The 24,107-nt window shown below is 38.5% G+C and overlaps 1 protein-coding gene across 15 annotated transcripts in view; it reads left to right on the plus strand.

The window, feature by feature from the left end:
- The window catches only part of PAM (peptidylglycine alpha-amidating monooxygenase), a 273,946-nt gene that overhangs the window by 243,086 nt on the left and 6,753 nt on the right, over positions 1-24,107 (plus strand). For all 15 annotated transcript variants that reach the window (XM_055312764.1, XM_055312766.1, XM_055312762.1 and 12 more), the window contains 7 exons: positions 7,738-7,854; positions 9,792-9,864; positions 10,789-10,999; positions 11,425-11,625; positions 13,623-13,738; positions 18,448-18,547; positions 20,803-20,856. In XM_055312764.1, coding sequence (XP_055168739.1) covers positions 7,738-7,854; positions 9,792-9,864; positions 10,789-10,999; positions 11,425-11,625; positions 13,623-13,738; positions 18,448-18,547; positions 20,803-20,856 — 872 coding nt within the window. The remainder of the gene's footprint in view (positions 1-7,737; positions 7,855-9,791; positions 9,865-10,788; positions 11,000-11,424; positions 11,626-13,622; positions 13,739-18,447; positions 18,548-20,802; positions 20,857-24,107) is intronic.

Consider the following 24,107-nt stretch of genomic DNA (forward strand, 5'->3'; position numbering starts at 1 on the left):
CTAGCCACATTTTACCAGAGGAGAAAATTACAGTGTCATTTTCTCCCATTGATACTGTTTCAGCTGGCTAAAGCTGAATTGGATAAAGTCCAATTCTCCATTTTCATGTGATACTCCCTCCAAGCCAACAGCAGAGGCTGCAACAGTCTAATAGGAGAAGAGATCGGGACAGGCCAGCTCGGGGTGGACGATGATGACCTTGGGGTAGGAAGTAAGAGCCACAGATAGACCATTTTCTGTGACTTCCATGTTAGTCCTCGCCAAAGAGCTGCTTTTTCCTGGCATCTGGCTTTCATCTAGAGAACCAATATCATGGGCAAATAGATTCCGGTTTCATTTGCCAAAGCCCTGGTGTGTTTATCCCAATAAATGGCACCAACAAAAAGGTGTTTGTTAAAAATGCAAGACTTCTTCAGAGCAGATGCACTGATTTAACTCATTAACATCTCTGTTTCTTCTTTCTCAGTTCGTCTTCATCTTTCACATGTAAGAATTTTGTTACCTCTCTTTCCTTTCATCTCATATTGCCCGTTGGCCTCCAGCAGCCTTTTTAAGCCATGGTTGCCGGGAAATTCCTCTTCCAGAACTCACTTCTCTGCTTTTTAACCACTGTCTGCTTTATTATTCTATGAGGAGAATTAGAAGTGGATGCCTCTGTTAAATTTTAGAAAAATAGATTTGGATTTGTGGGTTCTGCTCTTTGAACTGACACGCGTGGCCATCCTGCGTACATAAGGCCCATTATATAAAACAGACAAAATACATAGTTTTTGTTCTCCCTCATTAAATATCCAAGGATCATAAAAAAGAAAAAGTGCCTGCCTGAAGAATTTATAATGTGCTGGTAAGAGACAATGGACATTAACAATTGGGTGGAAATTGCGTTCTTGTTGCTACCACTGTTTGAAGAGAGTAGTGAGAAATCCTGTATTAATCTTCCTTGGAACTTTTCCCATCCTGATGCATCTCATGTTCACAAAATTCTGGAAGGCCAGAGCTTGCTCTAAATCAAATCTAAGCACTCTGTATCCCCTGGTTTTTAGTATGAGATCATTCTTTAACTATCACGTAGCGCTTGGCATTAATAATCCCTAATTAATACTTAGTATCCTGCACTCTGCTGTCATCGTAGCAACTGTATTTTTAAGTACTGTCTTTCCCTGTTGCTGCCTGTTTTCCGTGATCATCCCCTTACTTTTCTGTTTGACCACGCTAATTAAGCATGGCAACCAAACTGAAACAATAATAATAAAAATAATTTAACCTCCTGAAAGGTGATTGTCATTCCCTTTCTTTATTTGATTTCCATTCTCTTTCCGGTCTGTCCCTTGCTTTAATGTGGCTTCTGTAAGAAGCTGCTTCTCGCTGAAATAAGAAATGCCTATTAGCAGCAGGGCGTAATGAAACTTTTAAGAGCCTCTGGTCTGTCCTGGTGTTAGGGCAGCATCACAGCTAGAGCACTTTCGAGTTTAAATGCCTCCCAGCAGGAGTGGGGTAGCTCCTGCCTCAGTACCAGCTGTTCCTGGGTCTCTGTCTTAAAATCATGACTACTGTCAAGTCTTGCTTTTTGGCCTTTCTTTTATTTCTCTCAGCTATGGTTGTGGTTCCGCTATGCAGGACTCACGTCGCAAACCCACTTAAGTAAACCATGGGTTTTACTCTTAATTTTTAGGTGTTAAGAGTTGTTTCCTTTATATCATTTTTTTTCTCGTGGAGTTGGACCCATCCAAAAGGGTCCCAAAGATATTGGAAGTTGTACCACTTGGAACTCCCCAACACAAACTAGCTTAGGAAAAATGGAAATGTATTTTGTATAAGTAATTGTACTTATTATTGTAATTGTAATTTGTACAAGTGAAAACTTCAAGGGTGTGGTAGTCCAAAGGACATCACCAAGATCCATTTTTTAACACATTTTTCTCCTGTTTGGCTTCCTTCCTGGGCCCTGATTTGATCCTTCTCTCTGCTTTCAGCTTCAAAATCACATTATCAGACTAGTCTTACGGAAGAGGAGACTTGTGTCCCTGACAGGTCAACAGAAAATCCTTCCATTGAATCTTCTAGCATATTTTTTGGTCTGCCTTAGGTCAACACATCCTCCATCTCCAAATGGGTCATTGTGGCATAAGAATGATATCCACTCTTTGGGTTTAGCCTAAAGTTTTTTATTCTGTGCCTGGAATGTGAGCATAGGGTTGACATCATTGGAAGCAAACAGGCTGAGAGTGAGGCTCAGAATGTTGGGTTGACCATGCAAACATTGAGGTTTCATGTTTCATTAGCACCACGTGAGGGAGTAGCCACCGGGCACCCAGAAAGCATCTGTGTACCAGAGAGCTCCTCTCCCATTTCCTGCACAGCCATCCAGTGCTTGAACTCTCAGTGCTGAGAAAATCCATGTATTACAATACATACTTTCCGATTGTGGGGCTCACCTGGGTGTTACAAAGTTCTACACTATGTTAGGCTCAAATCTGAGTCTTCTAACTCCACCTTCGTGACACTAATGCAGGATGAACTTACTCCCATTTATCCGCAGCAGTTACTTACATATCTGAAGGAAGTCTTATCTTCTCCAGCCTAAGTATCCTCAGGCCCTCAACCAATCTTTGTGCTGACATGATACCATCATCTGAAGGCTAATTGCTCATCCTTTGAAGTGTTTGGTTGAGAAGTAGCCACAGTACGTAATGTATTACCTGATCCACGATGCAATTACTGTCCTTACTCTGTATTTTAGATATCGATGAGTGTAAAAAGATTGTATTCACTTTTATTCAACTCTCATTACCATGTGTTGAATCCACTAAATTCTTCCAATATATTGCATAAAATTGTGCTCAAGTTTTTTGCTGGAAATTTTAAACTCACGTAGTGTTTTTAAATATTGAATTTAAGACTTTATTGCAGTCACATTTCACCTCATTAGATTTAACAGTTTACAGATATTATTTTATTCTTAATTACCCTGAGAATGAGCGGTCCCCTTCAGCCTTGTATCAGGTCTTGTTTGAGGAGCATGCCTTTGAAATCTTCATAAATGGGGCAGCCCCGGTGGCGCAGCAGTTTAGCGCTGCCTGCAGCCTGGGGTGTGATCCTGGAGACCCTGGATGGAGTCCCACATCGGGCTTCCTGCATGGAGCCTGCTACTCCCTCTGCCTGTGTCTCTGCCTCTCTCTTCGCTCTCTCTGAATGAATAAATAAATAAATCTTTAAAAAAAATGAAATCTTCATAAATGTTGTTTATAAAACTTGAGTAGTTGAAAGATTGACTTAGCAAGTTTTGTTCTTGGAGGTGTGGTCTTCTGGGAATCTGTCCCCATTTGCCCACCCAGACAGCTTACAAAACATCCCTTCATCAGTGGTTTATGGGATCTTGCTGAGATCTCTTGTCTCAGAGATCTGTCTGCATCGTAACTTTCAGAAAAATCAGCTCAAGATTTGCCCCACTTTAAAATAATGCCTCAATTATAAAGTATTTTTCTTAACTTTGATATTTTTACCTCAATTCACAGGAATTTTTTGTATTGTATAACAGGTCTACTTAGGCAACCAAAGTTTTCTGGAATCTCAGTTATCTGCTTGAGGTTCTGCTTTTACATCTGCAAACTCTTTCATACTTTAAGAATTGAGTGAGCCTGGAAAACAGAACTCAAAGTGACTGAACAGTACCTTGGTACCTTCATACCTGACAGAAAATTATCAGAAGTTCTATAAAAAGACTGTTTCCATATTCTAGCTTTCTCACTCACATTGCCATTTGCCTCTTATTACTCAAGCCATTTTCTTCCAGGCTTTTTTCACTTTCTCTAGTTCTTCATTATGTGACTGTTCTTTCATCTCTTCTGCATACACACATTAAATTTGATAACTGGCAGGGAGATTTCCCATTCTAGTGACATCGATCCTAGGAAGAGAAAACCATTTTTTTAAAGACAAGGAGACCTGGGCTTGAATCTTGGTTACCATCTCCTAGTTCTGAGACGTGCATGAAGATGTTTGCACTCCCTTACCAGCAGCTCCCTACTCCAAAAAATGAGGGCTTTAATAAGTGCCTCATTCTGTTGAGTAACAAAAAGCACTTTGTCAAGCAGCTGGTCCTCAGTGGCTTTACTGACCCAGCAAAGCCCAGTGCCATAATACCTAGTTCTGTGTTCTTTTCATCCCTATTTGTTTTGTCTCCAGTGCTGGGTCCATTGGGTGCTGAAGTCATACTGGTTTCTTTGCTGTCTACCTCTTTTCCTCATCACAGGGATTTTTTGCAATGTGTACATTTCCAGAACTAAGTGTTCTTAACATAGTATTTAAGTATATTGCAGTTAAAGTCTCTGGCCTTTATATAGTATATCTTTGCTTTCCTAACATTGAGGGAACCTTTCCATTTATTTCCTCACTTGAAAACTTATGATTCTAACAAACCATTAGAGAGGGTGGGTGGTGGGGGAATGGGTGAAATAGGTGAAGGGGCTTACAAGTGTACTTACCTTGATGAGCACTGAATAACGTACAGAAGGGTTGAATACTATATTGTACACCTGCAATGAATATAGCGCTGCATGGTAATTACCCTGGAATTAAAATTAAAAAATAAAGAAAAAGCAAAAGAAAACCTATGGTTCTTTTATATATAATTACGACATTGTATTATACTCCCCTCCTCGGTTGCTGTTACTTATTTGGCATTCCCATAATTTTGATTGATGGCACAAAAGTTTATTTTCTCCTTACTCTCATTTCTTTCTGTGTGTGAATATAGCAAAACATTTCTTCTCAGCCTTATCTAAACTGTTTGATTAGCTGCTAATGTGCAAAATCATTAATGGGAGATTCAAACTGCTAAAATAAGGAACCGATGAATTCCAGCCTATAGGCCGCAGTTCAGACTCTTAGGCTGAGTGCTTTTTCAGAGAGGCAAACAAAAATCAGCAGGGCTGCGGGCACTGTGTGAAATTTGCAGGGTACTATTCTATTCTGTAAAAAAGTTAAATGTAGTTGAAATAAAGACCTCTCAGCAGCATGTAACGTGGGGGTAGCTGCTTTAGAACACGAAATAAACAGCATACCATAGCAACAGTATATCCAGCTCTGTAATCTGACATCCATTTATGAACTGTTCAAGGGGTATCTTTCTTTGAATTATAGAACTTTATAAACTACTTTGAGTTGCATGAAGCTCCAACTATCCCAAAGGAAAAGATTAGGTCAGCTGGTCAATTGAATGGCTGTGTCCTGATGTGGGAGCCAGGTATGCTGAAGTATGGTATGCTCCAGTTTTATCAGGCTGTACAGTAGGTACTATTGCCACGCTACAACACCACTATTATTAGCTATCAGTAGTGGGTCAGAACGCTATCAGTATATCAAGCGTACAGCCCTTGGGAAGAACTATGAGGACTTGGCAACTGTCCATATTACTAACTCCCAAGTGGGGGTGAAGTACAGAAACAATATACTAATATGTTCCATGCCCAAGCACATAAACTGCAAGAATAAATGAAAATTTTAGGAACTACAACAGGGAAAAAGAAAGCTAAATATGGTCAGTGGATTTTTAGTCGTATCAATATCCTGGTCGTGGTGGTGTACTGTGGTTGTGCAAAATGCTACCTTTGAGGAAACTTCTCTGTGTTATTTCTTGGAACTGTTTGTGAATCCACAATTATCTCAAAATTTCAATTCAAAAAAAAGAGAAATGTTTTTAACTCCTTAAAAACATACCTCTCATTATTTAGATTGCCATGGTGCTATTATAAAGTACTGAAATGTTCTTGAAAAATGAGAAATATAGCATAAGCCTTAAAACATAATGAAAGAGGAGACTATGACACATCAATGTGAACCTTATAGCGTACTATGAGTCTTAGATATGTAGAACTCAAGTTATCCAGTATCACAGACAAGTTGGCAAAAAGAGAACATTGATGGTTGAATGCAGTGCCATTGTTTTCTAGAATAGTTATGGTTTTTTAGTACAGAAATTCGTGTTTAAAATAGTTTCAGATACAAAATAAACTCAGTTTTCATAGTTTTAAAGAGTTATGTCATATTTGTCCTTTCTAAGTCTCCTAGGATTTAATAAGACCTTGTATATTCTTACACTGGGTCTAATAAAATTTCACATTTCAGTTTAAAAACGATCCCATGAATAGCCTATGAAATCTGCTTTGTCAGTGATACTACTTCTATTTCATAAACTCTGGTATTTTTTTTTCCCTAGGGATTGCTGTGTGGTTTTAACTACACATAATAGCATATGTAAACAGTATTACTTAAGTTTTAGGTTGACAAAGCTGAATCAATATTTTGTTTTCAATTGAATGCATCATTAATAAGAACTACTTTAGGGACTTATTGTTATCTTTCATGAAAGATGTTCCCAAAAGGCTGTAACAGTCAAGAAGTTCAAATAATTGTGTGATGTGTATTTTTAATGGCAAGAGAATGTTATTTTGAAATTTTTATTCTTCCGCCGGGACTCTGTGTAAGTTCCATAAAAATCACAACCCACCAATCAATCGGTATGTGACAGATTTGATCACTTTTTTGCCTTTACAAATTGCAAATATATCTCCATAAATATTTAATATTGTTCAGATTCTTATTTTGCTTATGCAGTTGAGCTACAAAATAGTAATAGCTTTTTTCACAGCTTTGTCCCATTCTATAAAGGAAATTCTGTTACGGAAATATTCATTGATCATCTGCAAAATATGAATATTTTATGTATATTCTTCTACAGACGCACAGATACATGTGACTCAACTTTGTTTTTTGAAATATAGTCTCTTGATGTTTTGTATATTTCTCTCACTGTTCCATAAGCTTAGATTACAGGATTTTTATCTTTGTCATTTATCGCAAATAATCTCCCAAACAGGAATGGAAATAAGTACAGTATCTGTGATCATTATCTATTTAAGGACATATATTACTTAGCAATTCATGTAGAAATATAAATTTAAAAAAATATATAAACATGTATGTTCATAGTATTTTATAACCTGGAAGATAGAGTTTAAAAAGCAGAAATTGTCATATTTGTTTTAGTTTTTATTATATAGTTGTCCATTTTGTACCTATAGAATAGCTAATTTATGGAAGTTTTATGATTCTAAGCATATTTTTGTTTCAAGAATCAGTTGTGTTTTATATTTTTAAAATATTTTGAGCATTGTATCCTACATCTTTATATAATATGTATTTGCACGTTGTACAATGGCAAACATATTTTTGATCACGACCATCATTCACACTTTCCTTATGATAAGTGTGAGTAAGTTATGCTTTCTTTTGTAGTTTGGAAGAAAATAGCTACTGAGTTAAAATATTTTGCGGAGCTCTGAAAAAAAATAGTTGAGAGTTCTTGGTAGTATTTTTTAAACTCTCATGTGAATAAGAATCCCCTAGGGATCTTTTGAGAGTACGGATTTCACATTCGGTGGGTGTGAGACCTTACATCTCCAGGCAGTTTGCGTGTTGTCGCTCCACTGACCGCTCGGAGTGGCACAGCTCTACAGGCTAATGGTATTTACATGATAACGTGTAGACTGTCATATATATTGCTGTACGTGTGCGTAACCAAACAGAAGTGTGAAGGACAAACCATGAAATCAAAGTTTAAGCTCTTGATTCTGTATTTCCAATCAAGTGAATGGTCTGCATTTCTCAAGTTCGTTGACATTTCTCATTGACTTATTTTCCAGTCTAATGCCTTTTTCTTTTCTTTTCTTTTCTAAGCTCTTTTGATAGCATGTTTGTTTACCAGCAAAGAGGACTTGGGCCCATTGAAGAAGACACTATCCTTGTCATAGATCCAAATAATGCTGCGGTACTCCAGTCCAGTGGAAAAAATCTGTGAGTGAAATTACTTATGTTGTTATTAAGGCTTGTGCTACATGCATTTTGTTAATATGTAGCATTGGTTCTGGTTTTGGAAAGGGTGTATCCTACAGTGCTGGTGGAAAAACAGGAGACTGATTGGGCCCTCCCATCTTTCATTTTCTAAATAGATGGTTCTAAACCCAACTGAAATTAGAATCACCTGGAAAGCTTAAAAAGAAAACTAGGTTGAGATTTGGTCTGGGATGGGGCCCAGGCATCAAATTAGTACTTTTAAACCTCCCCCGGGTGATTCAAATAGGTGCTCAAACTTCATAGCACCATAGATACTCATAGCTAATGAAGTGAGTTGCTGGTCAGCTTAGATCTGAAGATTCAAAAATTTTTTTCAGCATAAAAGTCACATAACCAAAATCATGAAGTAATCGACATTAAGAAAAAAGTCTTCTTTCTTCTGATCTCAAAGTGAAAACTAAACAAATGTTATTTCTAGCTTTCCTTAGCATGCGTAGGTAATTTGGCTTTGAAAGACTTACTATTTGGTCTTATTCCTAGATGACATTTGGCAACCAAAAAAAATATATATATATTGGCTGATATTCATGGTCACTGAATGGGGCACCTGCTTACAGAGTGTCCTCAACCATTTTAACCTGGCAGCTTCAGGAACTATCCCCTGCTCCATCTGCTTAGGCAGAGGAAAAGCCAGGGAGTCATCCACTCTGAGCACGGCTGCATATGAAGATGATAATAATTAGATTTTTTAATAGGATTCTAGGATGGCGAGTCAGGGGCCAAATCCTAATAGCAGCTCTACCACTTAGTGCGTCTGGGCTTTACCCATGAATCAGAAGCATTCTCTTTCCAGAAAGGAATCAGAGGAAGGGAGAGCAACTGCTGCCAAATGAACCTGCCCAGCGGTGGGGTGTCTGCTGAAAGCAAATCATAACCCTCGCATCCAGTCACCAACACACAGAATCTAGTTAAGTTAATTAGTCAAGATCAGTGTGTTCCAGTCTTGGCTCATGCAGAAAAAAATCTGTGGTGTCAACGCCATGGTTAGGGCTAAAGACAGACAGCTTGTGGATTGTCAGATGTCACTTGATCACAACCACATGAAGATCTTGCCCATGTGTTTGTTAATTCTAAGTTCCTTAAGCCTGTGAGTTTAGAGTTAATTCTCGTACTCAGATCATCCCAACTGATTTGTTAAATAGATTAACCTTCTCTAATGATTATTCAACACACCACTCTGCTTAGATGAGCATGTCTGCTGGAAGGTGTTTCCTTTGGGTCTTTAATATTAATAATTTAATATTTTATATTAATACAGCATTACGTTACCTTGAAGTATGTTGATGCTATTCAAACTGTATTAACCCATTTATATTTTTCTAGACAATTTGCTTTATACACATTTCTAAAAATGTTTATATGATTTTTGAACTCATTTTGAAATTGATGTTATTTGTGTTGTTAATATACCATACCTTGGGGACGCCTGGGTGGCTCAGGGGTTGAGCATCTGCCTTCGGCTCAGGTCATGATCCCAGAGTCCTGGGATACAGTCCCCCATCAGGCTCCCACAGGGAGCCTGCTTCTTCCTCTGCCTAGGTTTCTGCCTCTCTGTGTGTATTTCTCTCATGAATAAATAAAATCTTTAAAAATACACACACACACACATATACCATGTTTTGTAATGACTCTTTATAATTGTAGGCTTCATTTATAGATTTCTCAAAGATTAAATAAATACCACCTGAGACGTGTCAAGGGCTGTTTCTATTTTAACAGGTATTTTCATTTATTTTATATTGGTCTTTAGTAAGGTGGGTACACATTTATCAATTCATAAATTTGCGTTACCTTTATAGATTAATTAGCAAAAAAATTCCTCTTGTGTATACTTTGGGAGTAATTATATAATTAAGACAATGGTTTTCATTTTGCAGGTTTTATTTGCCCCATGGCTTGAGTGTAGATAAAGATGGAAACTATTGGGTCACAGACGTGGCTCTGCATCAGGTAATCTTCCATTTGGCAGTTATTCAAATAGAAGTTAATGGAGTTATGCTTTTGAAACACTCTGGAGCTGTCTGGGCCTTTTTCTGTCGCCCAGTAAGTGGATAACGAGAAAATGGAACTGCCACATCTGAATGTTTCTTTTAGAACTCAGGGCTGGGAGAAGCTAATATGTAAAGAATCAAGTCACCCTGCTGTGTGGGGCTGGCAGGAGGCTTCGGGCCAGATGTGAGGCTTCCCTCTCTTTGCTTTTCTGTGTCCCCAGGTCTTAGTTCTGTTTTATCCCTTGTGTTGGATGTTGTTGTTGTTGTTTTTCCCTAAACCACCTTAATCTCCTATAAATCCAGGCAAGATCTTCAGGTACATACACGTCTATATATAAAACATCACATTTTTGTTGTTTTTAAAGGAGGTTGTGTTTCCACCACAGAATAGCCAGAAGGTCTTCCTCTCAAAAGATGAGCTTTAATATCCATTTTATGAATAGGTGGCAAAGGAGTATGAAAACTAGGGAAAAACCCTGGAACTGAAAGGGCGTAACTACACTGGTCTTCAGACATCATCTCAGTGAACATTAATTGCTCCTGTATTAGCTGGAGAGCATTGTACTGTTAGCCAAGGAGAGACAAAAAAAAAGGAAGTGTGAGGTGGGTAAAGCAAGACCTCCAAGAGCTGGTTCCATTCGCCATTAATTACCTGGATGACCTTGAGCAGATCACTTCATCTCTAAGAGCCTCACTTAAAGAATGAAGGAACCATACCAAGTGATGATTTTCCGAGTCCCATCCAGTTCTCCTAAGTATCTTCTTCTAAATAAGTCCTCTGAAAGCTTACACTCTACTCGCCTGTGAAAGTAGTCTAAGCCAGTCAGTGTGTACCTGTAATAACCATGCAAATTGGTTAAGATTTTTGTTCCTTGTAAAAAAGGTGTTCAAACTGGATCCAAACAGTAAAGGGGGCCCACTGTTAACCCTGGGAAGGAGCATGCAACCAGGCAGTGACCAGAATCACTTTTGTCAACCCACTGATGTGGCAGTGGATCCAGACACTGGAACCATCTATGTCTCAGACGGTTACTGCAACAGTCGGATTGTGCAGTTTTCACCAACTGGAAACTTCATCACACAGTGGGGAGAAGGTAACTCAATAAGACTCTTGATCTCTAATTGTTATTCTTCGCCATTTATACTAAGAACTAAGGACGGCCACCCCTCACATTCTTGAGGATATAACTGTACTACTGTCCCCTGCAGTGGGAAAAGCAGGGCCTCAGTATACATCCAGTTGGCGATTTTCTTATACACACCCACACCCACACACAGTCTTGCAAGAAGAAAAATGAATGCAACTCAAAAGTGTTGTTCAAATAGGGAGAAAGTCCATAATGTGTTTGTGGGTAAGAGATACTATGGAATAAACTTATAAACTGCTTCACCTTATTTTCCCCCCTGGTTCCGGACATTTCAAGGTTTTACCACCGTGAATTTAGAAAATTAGAAAACCTTAAAGTCAGACTGGGTGATTTTACAAATTGTATATCTGAGGTTTTTCTTTGTTCTCTAGAGTCTTCTAGAAGCAATCCTAAACCAGGCCAGTTCAGCGTTCCTCACAGCTTGGCTCTTGTGCCTCATCTGGGCCAATTATGCGTAGCGGACAGGGAAAATGGTCGAATCCAGTGTTTTAAAACTGACACCAAAGAATTTGTGCGAGAGATTAAGCATGCCTCATTTGGAAGAAATGTATTTGCGATTTCATATATACCAGGTACTTCATCTTTATTTTTTGTGTTTTGCCATGTTACACTACTCTGTCCCTAAAAATTATTTGTCTTATTATTTGTGTCAATATGCTCATTTAATGATTTTTTTTCTAAGAGATTGAAGATGCCTTATCAGATGCCTTATCTGATGCATATCAGATCTTAATTATTTTAAAACTGTTAGTGCCTTGTAAATCATTTTCAACTCATGAGACCCCGTTCTTTAAATGCGAATGGGAAAGAACTCAAACTTAACTGTTTGTAATAAATTCAAGAATTGTTCCCAAACATTGATTTTCACTTTTCCTTAATTATGATCATTTGCTCTAGTTATTAAATGATTCATATTATGTCTTCACACATCATCCACAGATGGTGTATCTGTGAAAAAAAATCAGCATTCAAAATCCTTCTGCCTTCACATTTTTTTCAAAAGCGGTGGCCAAGTTTCTTTTTTTTTTTTTTTTAAGGTAAATATGGAAAGTAAATGAGGCTTGTATTTAAATGCCAAGAGGAATGACCAATAAAACCCGGAATTTTTTTTCTCCTTTTCAAAATAGATTTTCTTGACTTGAAGAAAATCAGAAAAATGATATAAACTTATAGGCTCCAGTTGATTCATATTACAAAATAACTTGCATAAGAGTTTTCTTTAAATCACGAATACTTGAACAACCGAAAATATATTTCTAAAATGTACATATAATTTTTACAATATATTTCATAGATATATGTGCACCTCTATTAAAGAGCATAGGCTATCTGTAGTCATCACTATTATATTTACGTTTCTCATACTATTAAGGTTGCATATGCCTGCTATCTTCCTAAGCAGCCCCCAGGATATTTAGGAAATGGAATTTAAAGGACTCAGGTGACCAAGTTTGGCTTCCACAAGGAATAGGTTATAAAGTAATGAAAGACTCTCATTAATGTCAGTGAGAAAGAAATTCTCTTGTTGGTTTTTACTTCATACTTACAGAATAAGCTTGGCAAGACCATTCATTTAATAAAGAAGTTGGTCAAGTTCATAAGTGAATAAAAATAAATATGAGGAGAAAAACATTAAGAGAGAAGATGAGAGAAAATCTGGTTAAAAACAGAATCTAAGCAAAGACAAAGTGTATTACACAATTGGGCTTCTCTCTACAATCTTGCACAATAGTAATTGATGCAGACAATGCTGATTTTTTTTTCTTAGTATGTTATGCTAAACAACCTTTTCTTGAAATACTGAAGAAAAAATTAAAAAGATCTTCGATGGCAGTTCAGTGTGATGTTTATTTTATTGTGTTTTAAGTCTTTAAGACATAATGTTCAATCATCCGAAGTGTTTATTTAACCCCACACATCACAGTTTCTATTATTTTGTATAAGCACTACTATATTAAGAAATATAATTTTGCTACAAAAACTATTCACGGAATCAATATTAATGGTCTGATTTTTTTTTTAATTAGGAAAAAATAGGTCTTTGACTATCTGAAGTATGCATCTCACAGTTTCAAACTTCAGTTATCTGAAATCAGATGATTCTGTTTCTACTGTAACTTCACTTGCTGCCTTTGTGTATTTTTCTCTGATTCTCCTCATGTAGATAGCATAGCACTTATTTTTTTAAACAATCTGCTGTCCCACAATGATTGACTCACTAGGGTGTCTGTGATATCCATGTGTCTCTGTATCTGTATCTGTTCCTAAACCTGTATCATCTGTATCGATATCACTACCTGCGCATTTCTGATTTTACAGGCTTCGTAGGTAGAAAAGGCCTTGCAGTTCCTGGTTTTCTTATTATAAGGGGGTTTGTGCCTTACCAAACCTGTTTGCCCCGTTCCTATTTCTCAAGATAGATTTGCTTAGTGTTTTATTTTTTACTTTTGTTTTCGATTGTAAGGATTAGGCCAACCACTTGAAGTTAATTGTGTAATATACATGCATATATTTGAAGGCCAGTCTTCTCCGTATTTTATAGAAAGATTAACTGGATGTATCATCACAGGTTTGCTCTTCGCGGTGAATGGGAAGCCTTACTTTGGGGACCAAGAACCCGTCCAGGGATTTGTGATGAACTTTTCCAGTGGGGAAATCATAGATGTCTTCAAGCCAGTGCGCAAGGTATTCACACACATTGCCTACGTATCAGTGGTCATGGGAATAAACGAAAATATGAATCTTGGCATTCGATTTGTACTTGGATAACTTTTTAAAGCTGTAAGGAAATGTGATAACTTTCTTAGCTAGGTTGATAGGAGCTTCCTGTAACTGTGTTTTATGTAGAATAAATACCCTTGCCCATTCTTAGACCAGTTTTTTCAGATGCTAAGTAACAGTGTCTGCATTTCTAAGGTTCTTAGTAGACTTTGCACACCAGAGCAGGGTGAAATTCACTGGAGTTGGAATACCAACATCCAAGAAGAGAAGGTACCACAATATGTTAAATTGTACTTTTGTAGTTCTCTTGGATGCAACAGAAATCCTGTTTGCTTTTTGTATGCTTGTTACTGCATTGAGCAACAAGACTTGAAAGTACCACTTTCTGGAATTTATTCAAGTCCTGAAGGGTTGGTTTAGGACAGAGACTAAAGGCTAGTTTTGACTTTGTAAATGGATTACTGGTGCTTATTCTAATAGTGCTTTTTACAAAGCACTGACTAGTTTGGTGTGCCCATTGCCCGCTGTCTCTTCAGTGTACTTTCTGTGCAATATGATTGCCAGAGTGATGAGAACATTTGCATACGCTGCCTGAATGTGCTTGTGGCAGATCATTTTAGAAAATTCAGCCTGCTAATATGCTGCAAATAAGAGTTATTTTTCAAAACATGTAAAGATATATTGGCTTTATTTGAATCAAAATGTAACTTGAATGAAGCCGGGGACAAACTGTATCTCCATATTCATGACTCTTAAAATATTCTTTAAAATAACAAATCTGCTAAATTAAAAAAAAATCTTTAAAATGCCTCAGAATTTGAGACATCTGTCTTTAGAATACTGACAGCTAGGCTGGGATTTGTCAGAATTCATTCTAGAGAGATTTCTTAAGTATCTACTCTGTGCCCGGCACCATGCTAGATAGACACTAAGGATATGACGGTGAATGGGTCAGGGCGTAGCCTGCATGCACAGCCTCTCCCTCAAATGGAATTTCAGCAAAAGTTAGAGGATCTGAACTGAACCCAACTGAATCTGAACCAAAGACTGCAATACAAATTCCTTTTTTTTTTTTTTGAGTTTCTATTCATACACAACAAATAGGACTTTTTCACACTGTTATCACCTGAAAAAGCAATGAGGAATCAAGTATCTAATCATAGTAGCCCTGCTGAACGAAATTCATCACATTGAGAACATATATTTTACTTCAGTAGTGTTTCAGATCCTTACTGATTCTCTGATCTTCATTGTTGTGCCCCTTTAAGTTAACTCCCTCATACCTATTAATAAAGCGAGAGACTTAACTTCCTTTCGGGTCTTTGCTTTGTCCTGGCATGCTGTTTGCCTTGATTTTTCTCTTAACGGTGATACACTGTGTCAACGAGGACGTTAATTTTTCATTCAAATATGCATCTAGAAACCAAAGCGATGTGCTACACGAGAAGCTAAGTTCTAAATGAGTCTTATTCTCATAAAAATATGTGCAGCCATGAATGAAAACCTCAGAAAGCATTGTACCTGAACACTAGCCCTCAGCAGACACTCAGCAATGAATAAGTCACAATTTGTCAGTCAGTACAGCAAACTTGGAGTCTAACTCTAAGGTGATATGTGCTTTTCCTTTCAATAAATAAGACTTGATATTACGCCAAAATGCAGAAATGTGTTCTGTGTTGACTCAGTGAGCTAAATCCGTTTGTGAATCTCAGAACGGCTGTTTGGTTACCTTCTCAGCACAGAGTTTTAATGGGGTGAAGGAAATCGCATGGTGTATCGACTCCTACGTAAGAAGAGATTCTTCCTTCAAAACAAAAATCAAGTTTTCCATGCTGTGTCTGCACCTCTGTTTGTGCCTGCCCACCCACCACTTACTTCCGTGTGCACTTCGGTTCTCCCTTTTCTATTATGTTCTTTAGGAAAGTTTATGCCTGAATGTATGAGCTCCCTTTTTGTGTCTGTGCAGGGAGGCTAAGACAGTAGGACAATAAGGAGGATGGTTCTATCAAATGGTATCACAAAGGTATGAGGGCAAAAGATTCATAGTCACCTCCCACTTTCGTCTCCCCATAATCACAGGAAAGACTATGGTCCCTAACATCTGCTTGCATGCACATCCTGCAGGCTGGCATTTTTTTGCCTTCTTACTTTTGCAAGGCAGCTTGTTTGGAAAGGAATGATCCCTGCCACTCCATCCCAAAAAGAAAAGGAAAAAAAAAAAAAAAAGAGTGAGCCCAGATTTATGTTGCTTCTCCAACCTTAACAGTGGAGATTAAAATTTACAATATTTGACAGTATTTGAGGTCAAAGTTCACATAAGCAAAATAATGTATCCAAAGCTACAGAGTAAGTAGCACAGCTCGACCTTATACACAAGTCTTTAGACCCTAAAATGTGTCTAACCTTTTAATCCCCTGAGGTTGCACGTTGGTATAAACTACAGCATAACTTGGTACAACTTCTTAGAGAACTGTTTTTAAAACTTAATGTCAAATTTAAACATTATTTGGTGTTAAAGCAAACATAATTACATTACAGAGAACGCAAATCCCTTATGCATTTTTAAGACAAAATAGAAGATTTTGAGAGCAGGTTGCCATGGGCTGGGTCACCAGATGCCCCAAGGGGGATGCCGTCATTCTTGTCAGTTTTACTTTGTCAGGGAGGGGTACCTCAAGAGAAGAGAGAAGAAACCCCAGAAGAGTTTACAAAGCTTGGATGGAAGATCTTTAAATCCATTCAACTCTGAAATCCTCAAGCTTAATCCTAAAGCTTACAATGTGATTTTCTGTTTCAAATGACACAAAGCAGTAAAAAAGTTCATTAGAAAGATTACAGTTGAATGCTTCCGACTGCAGCAGGAACAGAGGTCCCTAAGTCCTATCCACTATCCTCCCTCGGAGCCCCCTAACAGCCACAGAATATTTCCAGCAGAACCCTTGGCTCCCTGGATCAGTTTGAGAACCACAGACAGAGGTTTATCGTGACGGTAGACTTGAATTGACCACATACTCCGATTTATATAAAGGAAAATCCTTAGCCAAAGAGTAGTTCACACACTTCCCCCGCCCCTTACCTTTGTTCTGTTGTACTATGTTTCCTATCAGAAAATATGAAGCACTTTACAACCACCCGTTTTACAAAGCAGTTCCTAAGAACGGGTTTTTGGTACAGGGGAGGATCTGCCTAGAATTTGCAAGCCTGCTGCCACCTATTGGTTGAACCCAAAATAAGGATGAACATTGAATTGACTGGCTTGTGAGATTCCAACGAGGCAACATTTTGATTTCTGGCTTCCTGTTCTTCTCATGCACATTTGTCACAGCTCATTTGAAAGTACAAAGGAATGAGCCTCCTTGGCATGGCTGTCTCATTTTTCTTCTCAGTGTGACAAACTGTTGATGATTTTCAAAGTAGCGCAGTTATCTCCAACAGCGTGTGGTCTGTCCCGACTCATTAGTGCGCTCTGTCCTCAAGCAAACTGAAGTGGGCAGATGTGGTCTGACAAGACCAGAGTCGGGATCTGGTCCTGTTCATACGCACTGGTCATATTTTTGAGAACTGTATACTCAGGCCTACTAGCCTCAAAGGTGAAAGAAATCATCCATGTCCTGCCAACTGGAGGACACGTGGCACCTTTGAAAGCTTCAGTAGCCAGACAAGAAATGGCAGCAGCATGACATTTTAAGGCTGCTCTTGCAGGAACTAGTCTGGTGACCTTGAGAAAGTCACAGAAAGTGCTCCCTTATCTCTTGTGTCCTCATGACTGAGATGGTGGTGATTGGGAATGGAAATATGTCATGAAGAAAGACATCAAAACACTGTGTATCTGAAGTAGGTGAGAAAGCCCAGGAAGTACTTGGTGCTAACAGTTTGTTTCCTTATGCTGACTGAAAATGCTGCAGACCCTGGGCCTCATAGTCACCAAAGCCCACAACGGCTGCCTATCTTCTTGTGGGCCCTTCAGAAATAGTCTGAATGCCCCGACTCTTCTCATCAGAAATATATAGTTTTTCAGGAAACACGTAACAGCTTGATGGGAATAATAACAAAAAGTAATACTGAGTCTTTTTTGCTTACATAGGTTAAAACGGGCAATGTGATAGTGATTAAAAGAAAAAAAAAAACCATGAAGGCAAAAACATAAATACATAGGTAGATAAACGTGACGCCAGTATACAAAACTGTGAAAAACTAAATCTTATAAACATTCACTTTTAAAAGACTTGAAGGTGGGGCACCTGGGTGGCTCAGTCGGTTAAGTGTCTGCCTTCAGCTCAGGTCATGATCCTGGGGTCCTGGGACCGAGCGCCTGCCTCGGGCTCCCTGCTCAGCAGGGAGTCTGTTGCTCCCTGTGCCCCTCACCCCGCTCATGCTCTCTCTCTTGTTCACGCTCTCAAATAAATAAAATATTTTTAAAATAAATAAATAAAGACTTAGAAGTCAGTGCTGAAGGTCCCTTTGCATTTTCTATCACATCAAATTATGAACACTAGAGTTGGTGCCAGTGAATGTGTGAATACCTCTTCTTGGCCTAGAGCTGCTGTGACAGAGTTATAGTTTGTTTGGTTTGATTAACAGGCTTATTGTGTGCTTTGCTTTGTTTTTCTGCTCTCTCATGAAGAATTCAGGTATAGGCTCACCGCCCTCATGTGTGCTTCTTATTTTGGCAGCACTTTGACATGCCTCACGACATCGCTGCATCTGAAGATGGGACTGTGTATGTTGGGGATGCTCACACCAACACCGTATGGAAGTTTGCCTTGACCGAAAGTATGGTTTTCACAGTATTACTGTCTGTACTGTCCCTCAGTTTTATTGCTTAAAAGCATGTGACAAAATATTTGCATTTCCTTCTCTTTTTATTGATAGGAGTGGGAAATCAAAGTATAATTCGTAGTTGTTAAAAGACCTGTTTGGCTTCATTTCAGGGATTAAATTAATTTTTAAAAAGTAGAGAGAAACTTTTTTTTTTTTCCTGGCAGTTATCCCCTTGTTTCCACAGATACTCCACAGGAAATTCTTGATGCCTGGAGTAATGTCTGTTACATTGAAAGCCAGTGTTAATTCCCGCTTAGTTCCAGAGGGAGATGATGGCTTTGGCAAAGCAGAGGGGCTGACTGGCTTCCACATTGGTATCACTCCCCATGTGGCTCTTCAGCTCTCAGTACTGCTGAGCATCAAGGCATGCCAGTACTGGTGTCAGACACATATTATCCCAAGCAGGAAGCACTCTGCGTTTTCCCTTTAGACTTCATCTTTGTTCAAAATACCAAACTATTATTTCATGTAACTCAAAAGTATGTCTGGGGACAGAAGAGCTTCTCTATTGGGACCAAGCCAGCTAGTGTGGGGATTTTCTAATTGCAATTTCGACATCATTTCTAATTCGTGAAAAGCATACTAACCCAGCCTCTGCTATCATACTAAAAGACATAAGCTTTCTAAATTCAACAGTAATAAATGCTTAGTAGGCCACAAAACCCAAAGTCCAGTGGTGCTCTTAAAATATGGCAGGGTCCAAACCATAGGAGAAGATAGGAGTTAAGCAAAGGAATTGAAGATGGTAAATGTGAGGCATCAGGAGCTGCAACAGGCAGTTTTAGATAGAGAAAAATAAGGGAATTTGAATTGACGAAGATAAATAACAATTATAACAGGGGGAAAAAAATGTAAGTCATAACAAAGAAAAGTAAAATCAGGGGTCCAAAAACTTTAATCAGATACCATACAGATCTTTGAGCCCAAGTAAATTTGGTAACTGCAATCTTCAGAATTGTCCTTTGAGTAGCTTTTGCTATTTTGTAGTAAGGACTCAGGTAAGGGTGAGTACACAGAGGTGTGCATGGCCTGTTCTACTTCAGCAATAGCTTCCCATTCCCCTGGCAAGTATAGCTTTCTCACAACCTGTCTCCTCAAACAGGAACCAGAGGGTATGGGCTGACAGGAAAGTAAGGAGAAGAGTGGATAATTCCCAATTTCAAGACTAAACCCAGGCTTTTCAGCATAAGAAAAAATGAATAAATACTTCTCAAGCTAGAAAAGATCTCAGAAATCTAGACAGCATCTTCATTTTGTAGGTAGCAATAATGCTTAAACTCATTAAGATTCTGGTCTAAGGATCTTAATACCACCCTAGTGGTCTGTACTCAACAGAGATGTATATCCAAGTCCTCTGGAGAGGGCTTTTATAACACACATGGCCAGATCCTACTCATGATCTATAGACTGAAGAAGGGTAATAATATGTGTCTTCTGGAAAGGCTTCCCAAGTGGTTTTGACACATCCCTTGGTTGAGAAGTGCTGCAACATAGTGTTCAGCTTTGAAAGAGAAAAACCCTCTGGGTACAGTTCAGAATGAAACCGAATAATAAATCTCAAAAATAGTACTTTCGGAACAGTCAAGATTGCCATCGGAAGCTACGCAGATGTCTTAAGTATTCGCATTCTAGTATTTAACTAGTCAAATCTATTTATGTCAGCCAGAAGACTGATGACCAAACATGGAAGATTTAGCAATCAGTCTAGATGTCCACATGAAAACAGAACCACTTGATATTTCAGGAATAATAAACTATTATGAACTCCAGAAGGAAGATCTCATTTTAAACAGGGAGAGTTTAGAAATATTTCAGCTTTTGCTAGGAGATTTTTATCCAAGATTCATGGGCCTGGCACCTTATTAGTGATTTGTCTTAAACTCTCTCTTTTTTTTTTTAAGATTTTATTTATTTATTCATGATAGAGAAAGAGAGTCAGAGACACAGGCAGAGGGAGAAGCAGGCTTCATGCCGGAAGCCCGACACAGGACTCGATCCCGGGACTCCAGGATCACGCCCTGGGCCAAAGGCAGGCACTAAACCACTGAGCCACCCAGGAATCCCCTCTTAAACTCTTTTGTAATATGATCATGCATGTGATGAATTAAGGAAATATTTTCTACCGAGCAGAAGTAATGTCAAAATTAAGTTTTCAGGTTTTTTCAGAGATTCTGACTTTCTTTTTCCTTTCCTGTGCTATGTTACAGAAATAGAACATCGATCAGTTAAAAAGGCTGGCATCGAGGTCCAGGAAATCAAAGGTTGGTCTCTTCTGACTCTGAAACCCAAGGCTATTTGTGCTGAATTCTTTCATGGCTCTTGATTTCACTTAAAAAATGATCAGACTAAAAACATAATATAATCTGGTAAATTATCCATAACTTCTACTGTGTACGGAGCCTTTAAACTTGTATGTTGCTACTGTTTTCTCTGATAAATGGAGTGGTAATAATGAGCTCAAACTCACCGATTTCAGGTGCTAGAAAGTGATTCTGTAACAAGTGGGCCAAAGACAGGGAGAAAAAAAAGTCAGTCACTTTTAGAAGTACGTTAAGGTCAGGCAAGCGGAAAAATACCCTCCAGTATACTGGAAAAGGCCTTCCTTAATGGGCTCTAGTCTAAATGAGTGAGTTACTATGATAGGGGCCTGAAAAGATGAGCTGCTCGCTAAGCTCCAATCTTAGCACCATTCACTGCCAGCATAGACCGAAGGCTATCTAAGGATAAGTTACTCTAACAGGCTTAGGGGGAATGAAACTGTGTCTGACTTCAGGACACTTACAACCTATAAGGAGAGAGAGCGAGAGAGAGTGAGTGTGTGCGCGCGCACGCATGTGTGCATGTATGTGCATATATACAAGTAAGTATAGCTCTAGTATATAACAGTTGGGAATGGGAAATGGAATTTAGCTAGTAGTAAACAACCACTGGTTTTATTAGGAATCCCAGTCAAATTATTTTCTCCCTTCCTTAGGACCAGTGTATACGTGTACATTCTGCTATCGGCAGGGTTTTGATGTGGTCATGTGAAATTAAGAACTGACTAAAGGTGCTCCTAATGTTTAAGTAGCAAAGTGATTCTGTTACTAGTTGCTTTACAAATGATTCACCTAGATATTCAGACCTAACCCTAGGCTTACTTGTTTTCCTTTTTCATGAAAGCAGGTGGAAAGAGATGCAAAGAAGCAAGAACCAAGAGGGAGTTTAGGGATTTTATGTAGGCAGATAAGAGAATATAGCCGGCTCAAGGTTGGAAGGGGTAAGATAATATTATAAAATAAGTAAATAGCAATTGTTTGACATTTGTAGAGATTCAACCCAGGTGACTCTACTGAGTGGCATTCATGCCACAGCCCTATTGAAGAGTTCCTGATCCTTTATTTTTCTATGATTGTTACATACAGAACTATTGGTGAGTTGTTTGCTCTAAAGATATTGTTAGTAGTAATGGCTTTCATTTATGGAGCACAAACAATGAGCTGTACAAAAATGACTGAGTTAACAAATCCTTACACCAACTGTGTGATAATTGCTATTATCCCCCATTTTACATATGAGGAAATTGAGTATCAGAATTACTACTAAGATAGAAAGTGGTCAAGCCAAGTGTTAAGCCACAGCTGTCTGGCACCAAAGCCTGAGCTCTTAACCAGGCTGTACTACTGTACTACTGAAGAGAAAGGAATATCACCAATCCATTTATCATAAATTCTTCCAAGAGATACAGGTTGGGGATGGTTCTAGTTTATTCTGAAATCTCTGGGATTTCAAAGTGGCCTCAGACCATTTCTGTTTAAATAAATCCCACCAAAAAAAAATCCAGATTATACTGCTTGGCTCATTGAGAGCAGCTCAAGCACACTGATCTCTTCTTGCCTGGCCAATGGCCAATGAAGGATGAAAAGTGCTCTCCCCAGGCCATTTCCTCTTTCATCAGTGCACATCACTGACTGCATTTGGTCAGAAAACCTCCCACCCTTGTGGTCGGATAGTAAATGTTATGAAATATCTTGTCATGACAGTCCCATGTTAATAGGAATAGCCAAACGCAAATGAAGTCTCTCCTAGTCCACTTTGAACCCCTAGGACTCTCTTAAATCTTCCTTTTTTTCAAAGAGTATTTTCTTACTACAGAAAGGGAATATAAATCATGCTGAATCTCCAAAAGTTTGTCTTTTATCAAAATCTGGAAGCTTGATTTACACTACTTCTTACATAAGAGAAGAAACACCCCAGATTTACCAACCTTATAAATTTCCAACTTTGAGTAACCTCTGATGATACTTGCCCCCACTGTGAATGGTCCTATAACTGATGAGTAAGAGCCACGCTTTGGAACCAGTGTTGTGTTCACAGGGAGTTGCAGGGATAAGAGAATTTGTGATGATAATAAACTTAGGAAAGGGATTTTCCAATAAAGTTGCTAAGCACAAAACAGGTATGCTGGTGTCCCACCAAAATCATAGCCTTCACCTCTCCCTCCCCAAAATAAAAGATGGTGATGGTAAACCAGTCTCAATAAAAGAAAAACTCACCAGCGCAGTTAGCATCTTAGGACCTATAGAGAACAACACGTTATAGGGGCAGCACATTGCATTAAAAAGAAAGGAAGGAAGGGGGGAGGGAGGGAGGAAGGAAAGGAAAGGAAAAGAAGAAAGGAAGGAAGAAGAAAGGAAAGGAAAGGAAGGAAGAGGAAAGGAAAGGAAAGGAAAGGAAAGGAAAGGAAAGGAAAGGAAAGGAAAGGAAAGGAAAGGAAAGGAAAGGAAAAGAAGGAAGAAGAAAAAAGAAAAGAGAAAAGAAAAATCTCATCGGTGCTAATTATATTTATTTCCAAGTATCTGTAGGGATACCAGATGAGCTTGTTTGAAGACATTTTTGTTTTAAATGGAATACATCTGGCACCTTACATGATAGAAAACACTCTATGAGGTGCCCTCTATCTTCCAGAAGCCCCAGCTTCTACCCGATGTTAGAACTTCTTCACCGCTCCTTCATCAGGGATGATCCAAATTAAAGAATTCAGAGTAAAAGTGGCAGAATTTGAATTATTAATGCTTTGGGTTTTTTTTAAGATTTTATTTATTTATTCATTAGAGACACAGAGAGAGAGAGAGGCAGAGAGAAAGGCAGAGACAGAAGCAGGCTCCACGCAGGGGGCCTGATGTGGGACTTGATCCCAGGTCTCCAGGATCACACCCTGGGGCCAAAGGCGGCGCTAAACCATTGAGCCACCCAGGTGTCCCTGAATTATTAATGCTTTTGAATGAAATTCCTAGAGTCTTAAATCATAACTGTTTACTCCACTTACAAAGTTTCCTCAGAAGGAACAACAATATTCCTTTTTTTTAGACTGAGAAATTTAAATTTTGTATCCTGTTTCTTTAAAATGTAGAGTATCTTTTAAAATCTAAGCATACTTCAGTGAGTTCCAGAAGTGAGAATGTTCACGTATTTTTTTAGTAGATGACACTCACAGTCCCAGAAGGGGTATGGAATTCAGGGATTTCTAAAG

Source organism: Nyctereutes procyonoides, unplaced genomic scaffold (assembly GCF_905146905.1).
Source record: "Nyctereutes procyonoides isolate TBG_1078 unplaced genomic scaffold, NYPRO_anot_genome, whole genome shotgun sequence".
Lineage (NCBI taxonomy): Eukaryota > Metazoa > Chordata > Mammalia > Carnivora > Canidae > Nyctereutes > Nyctereutes procyonoides.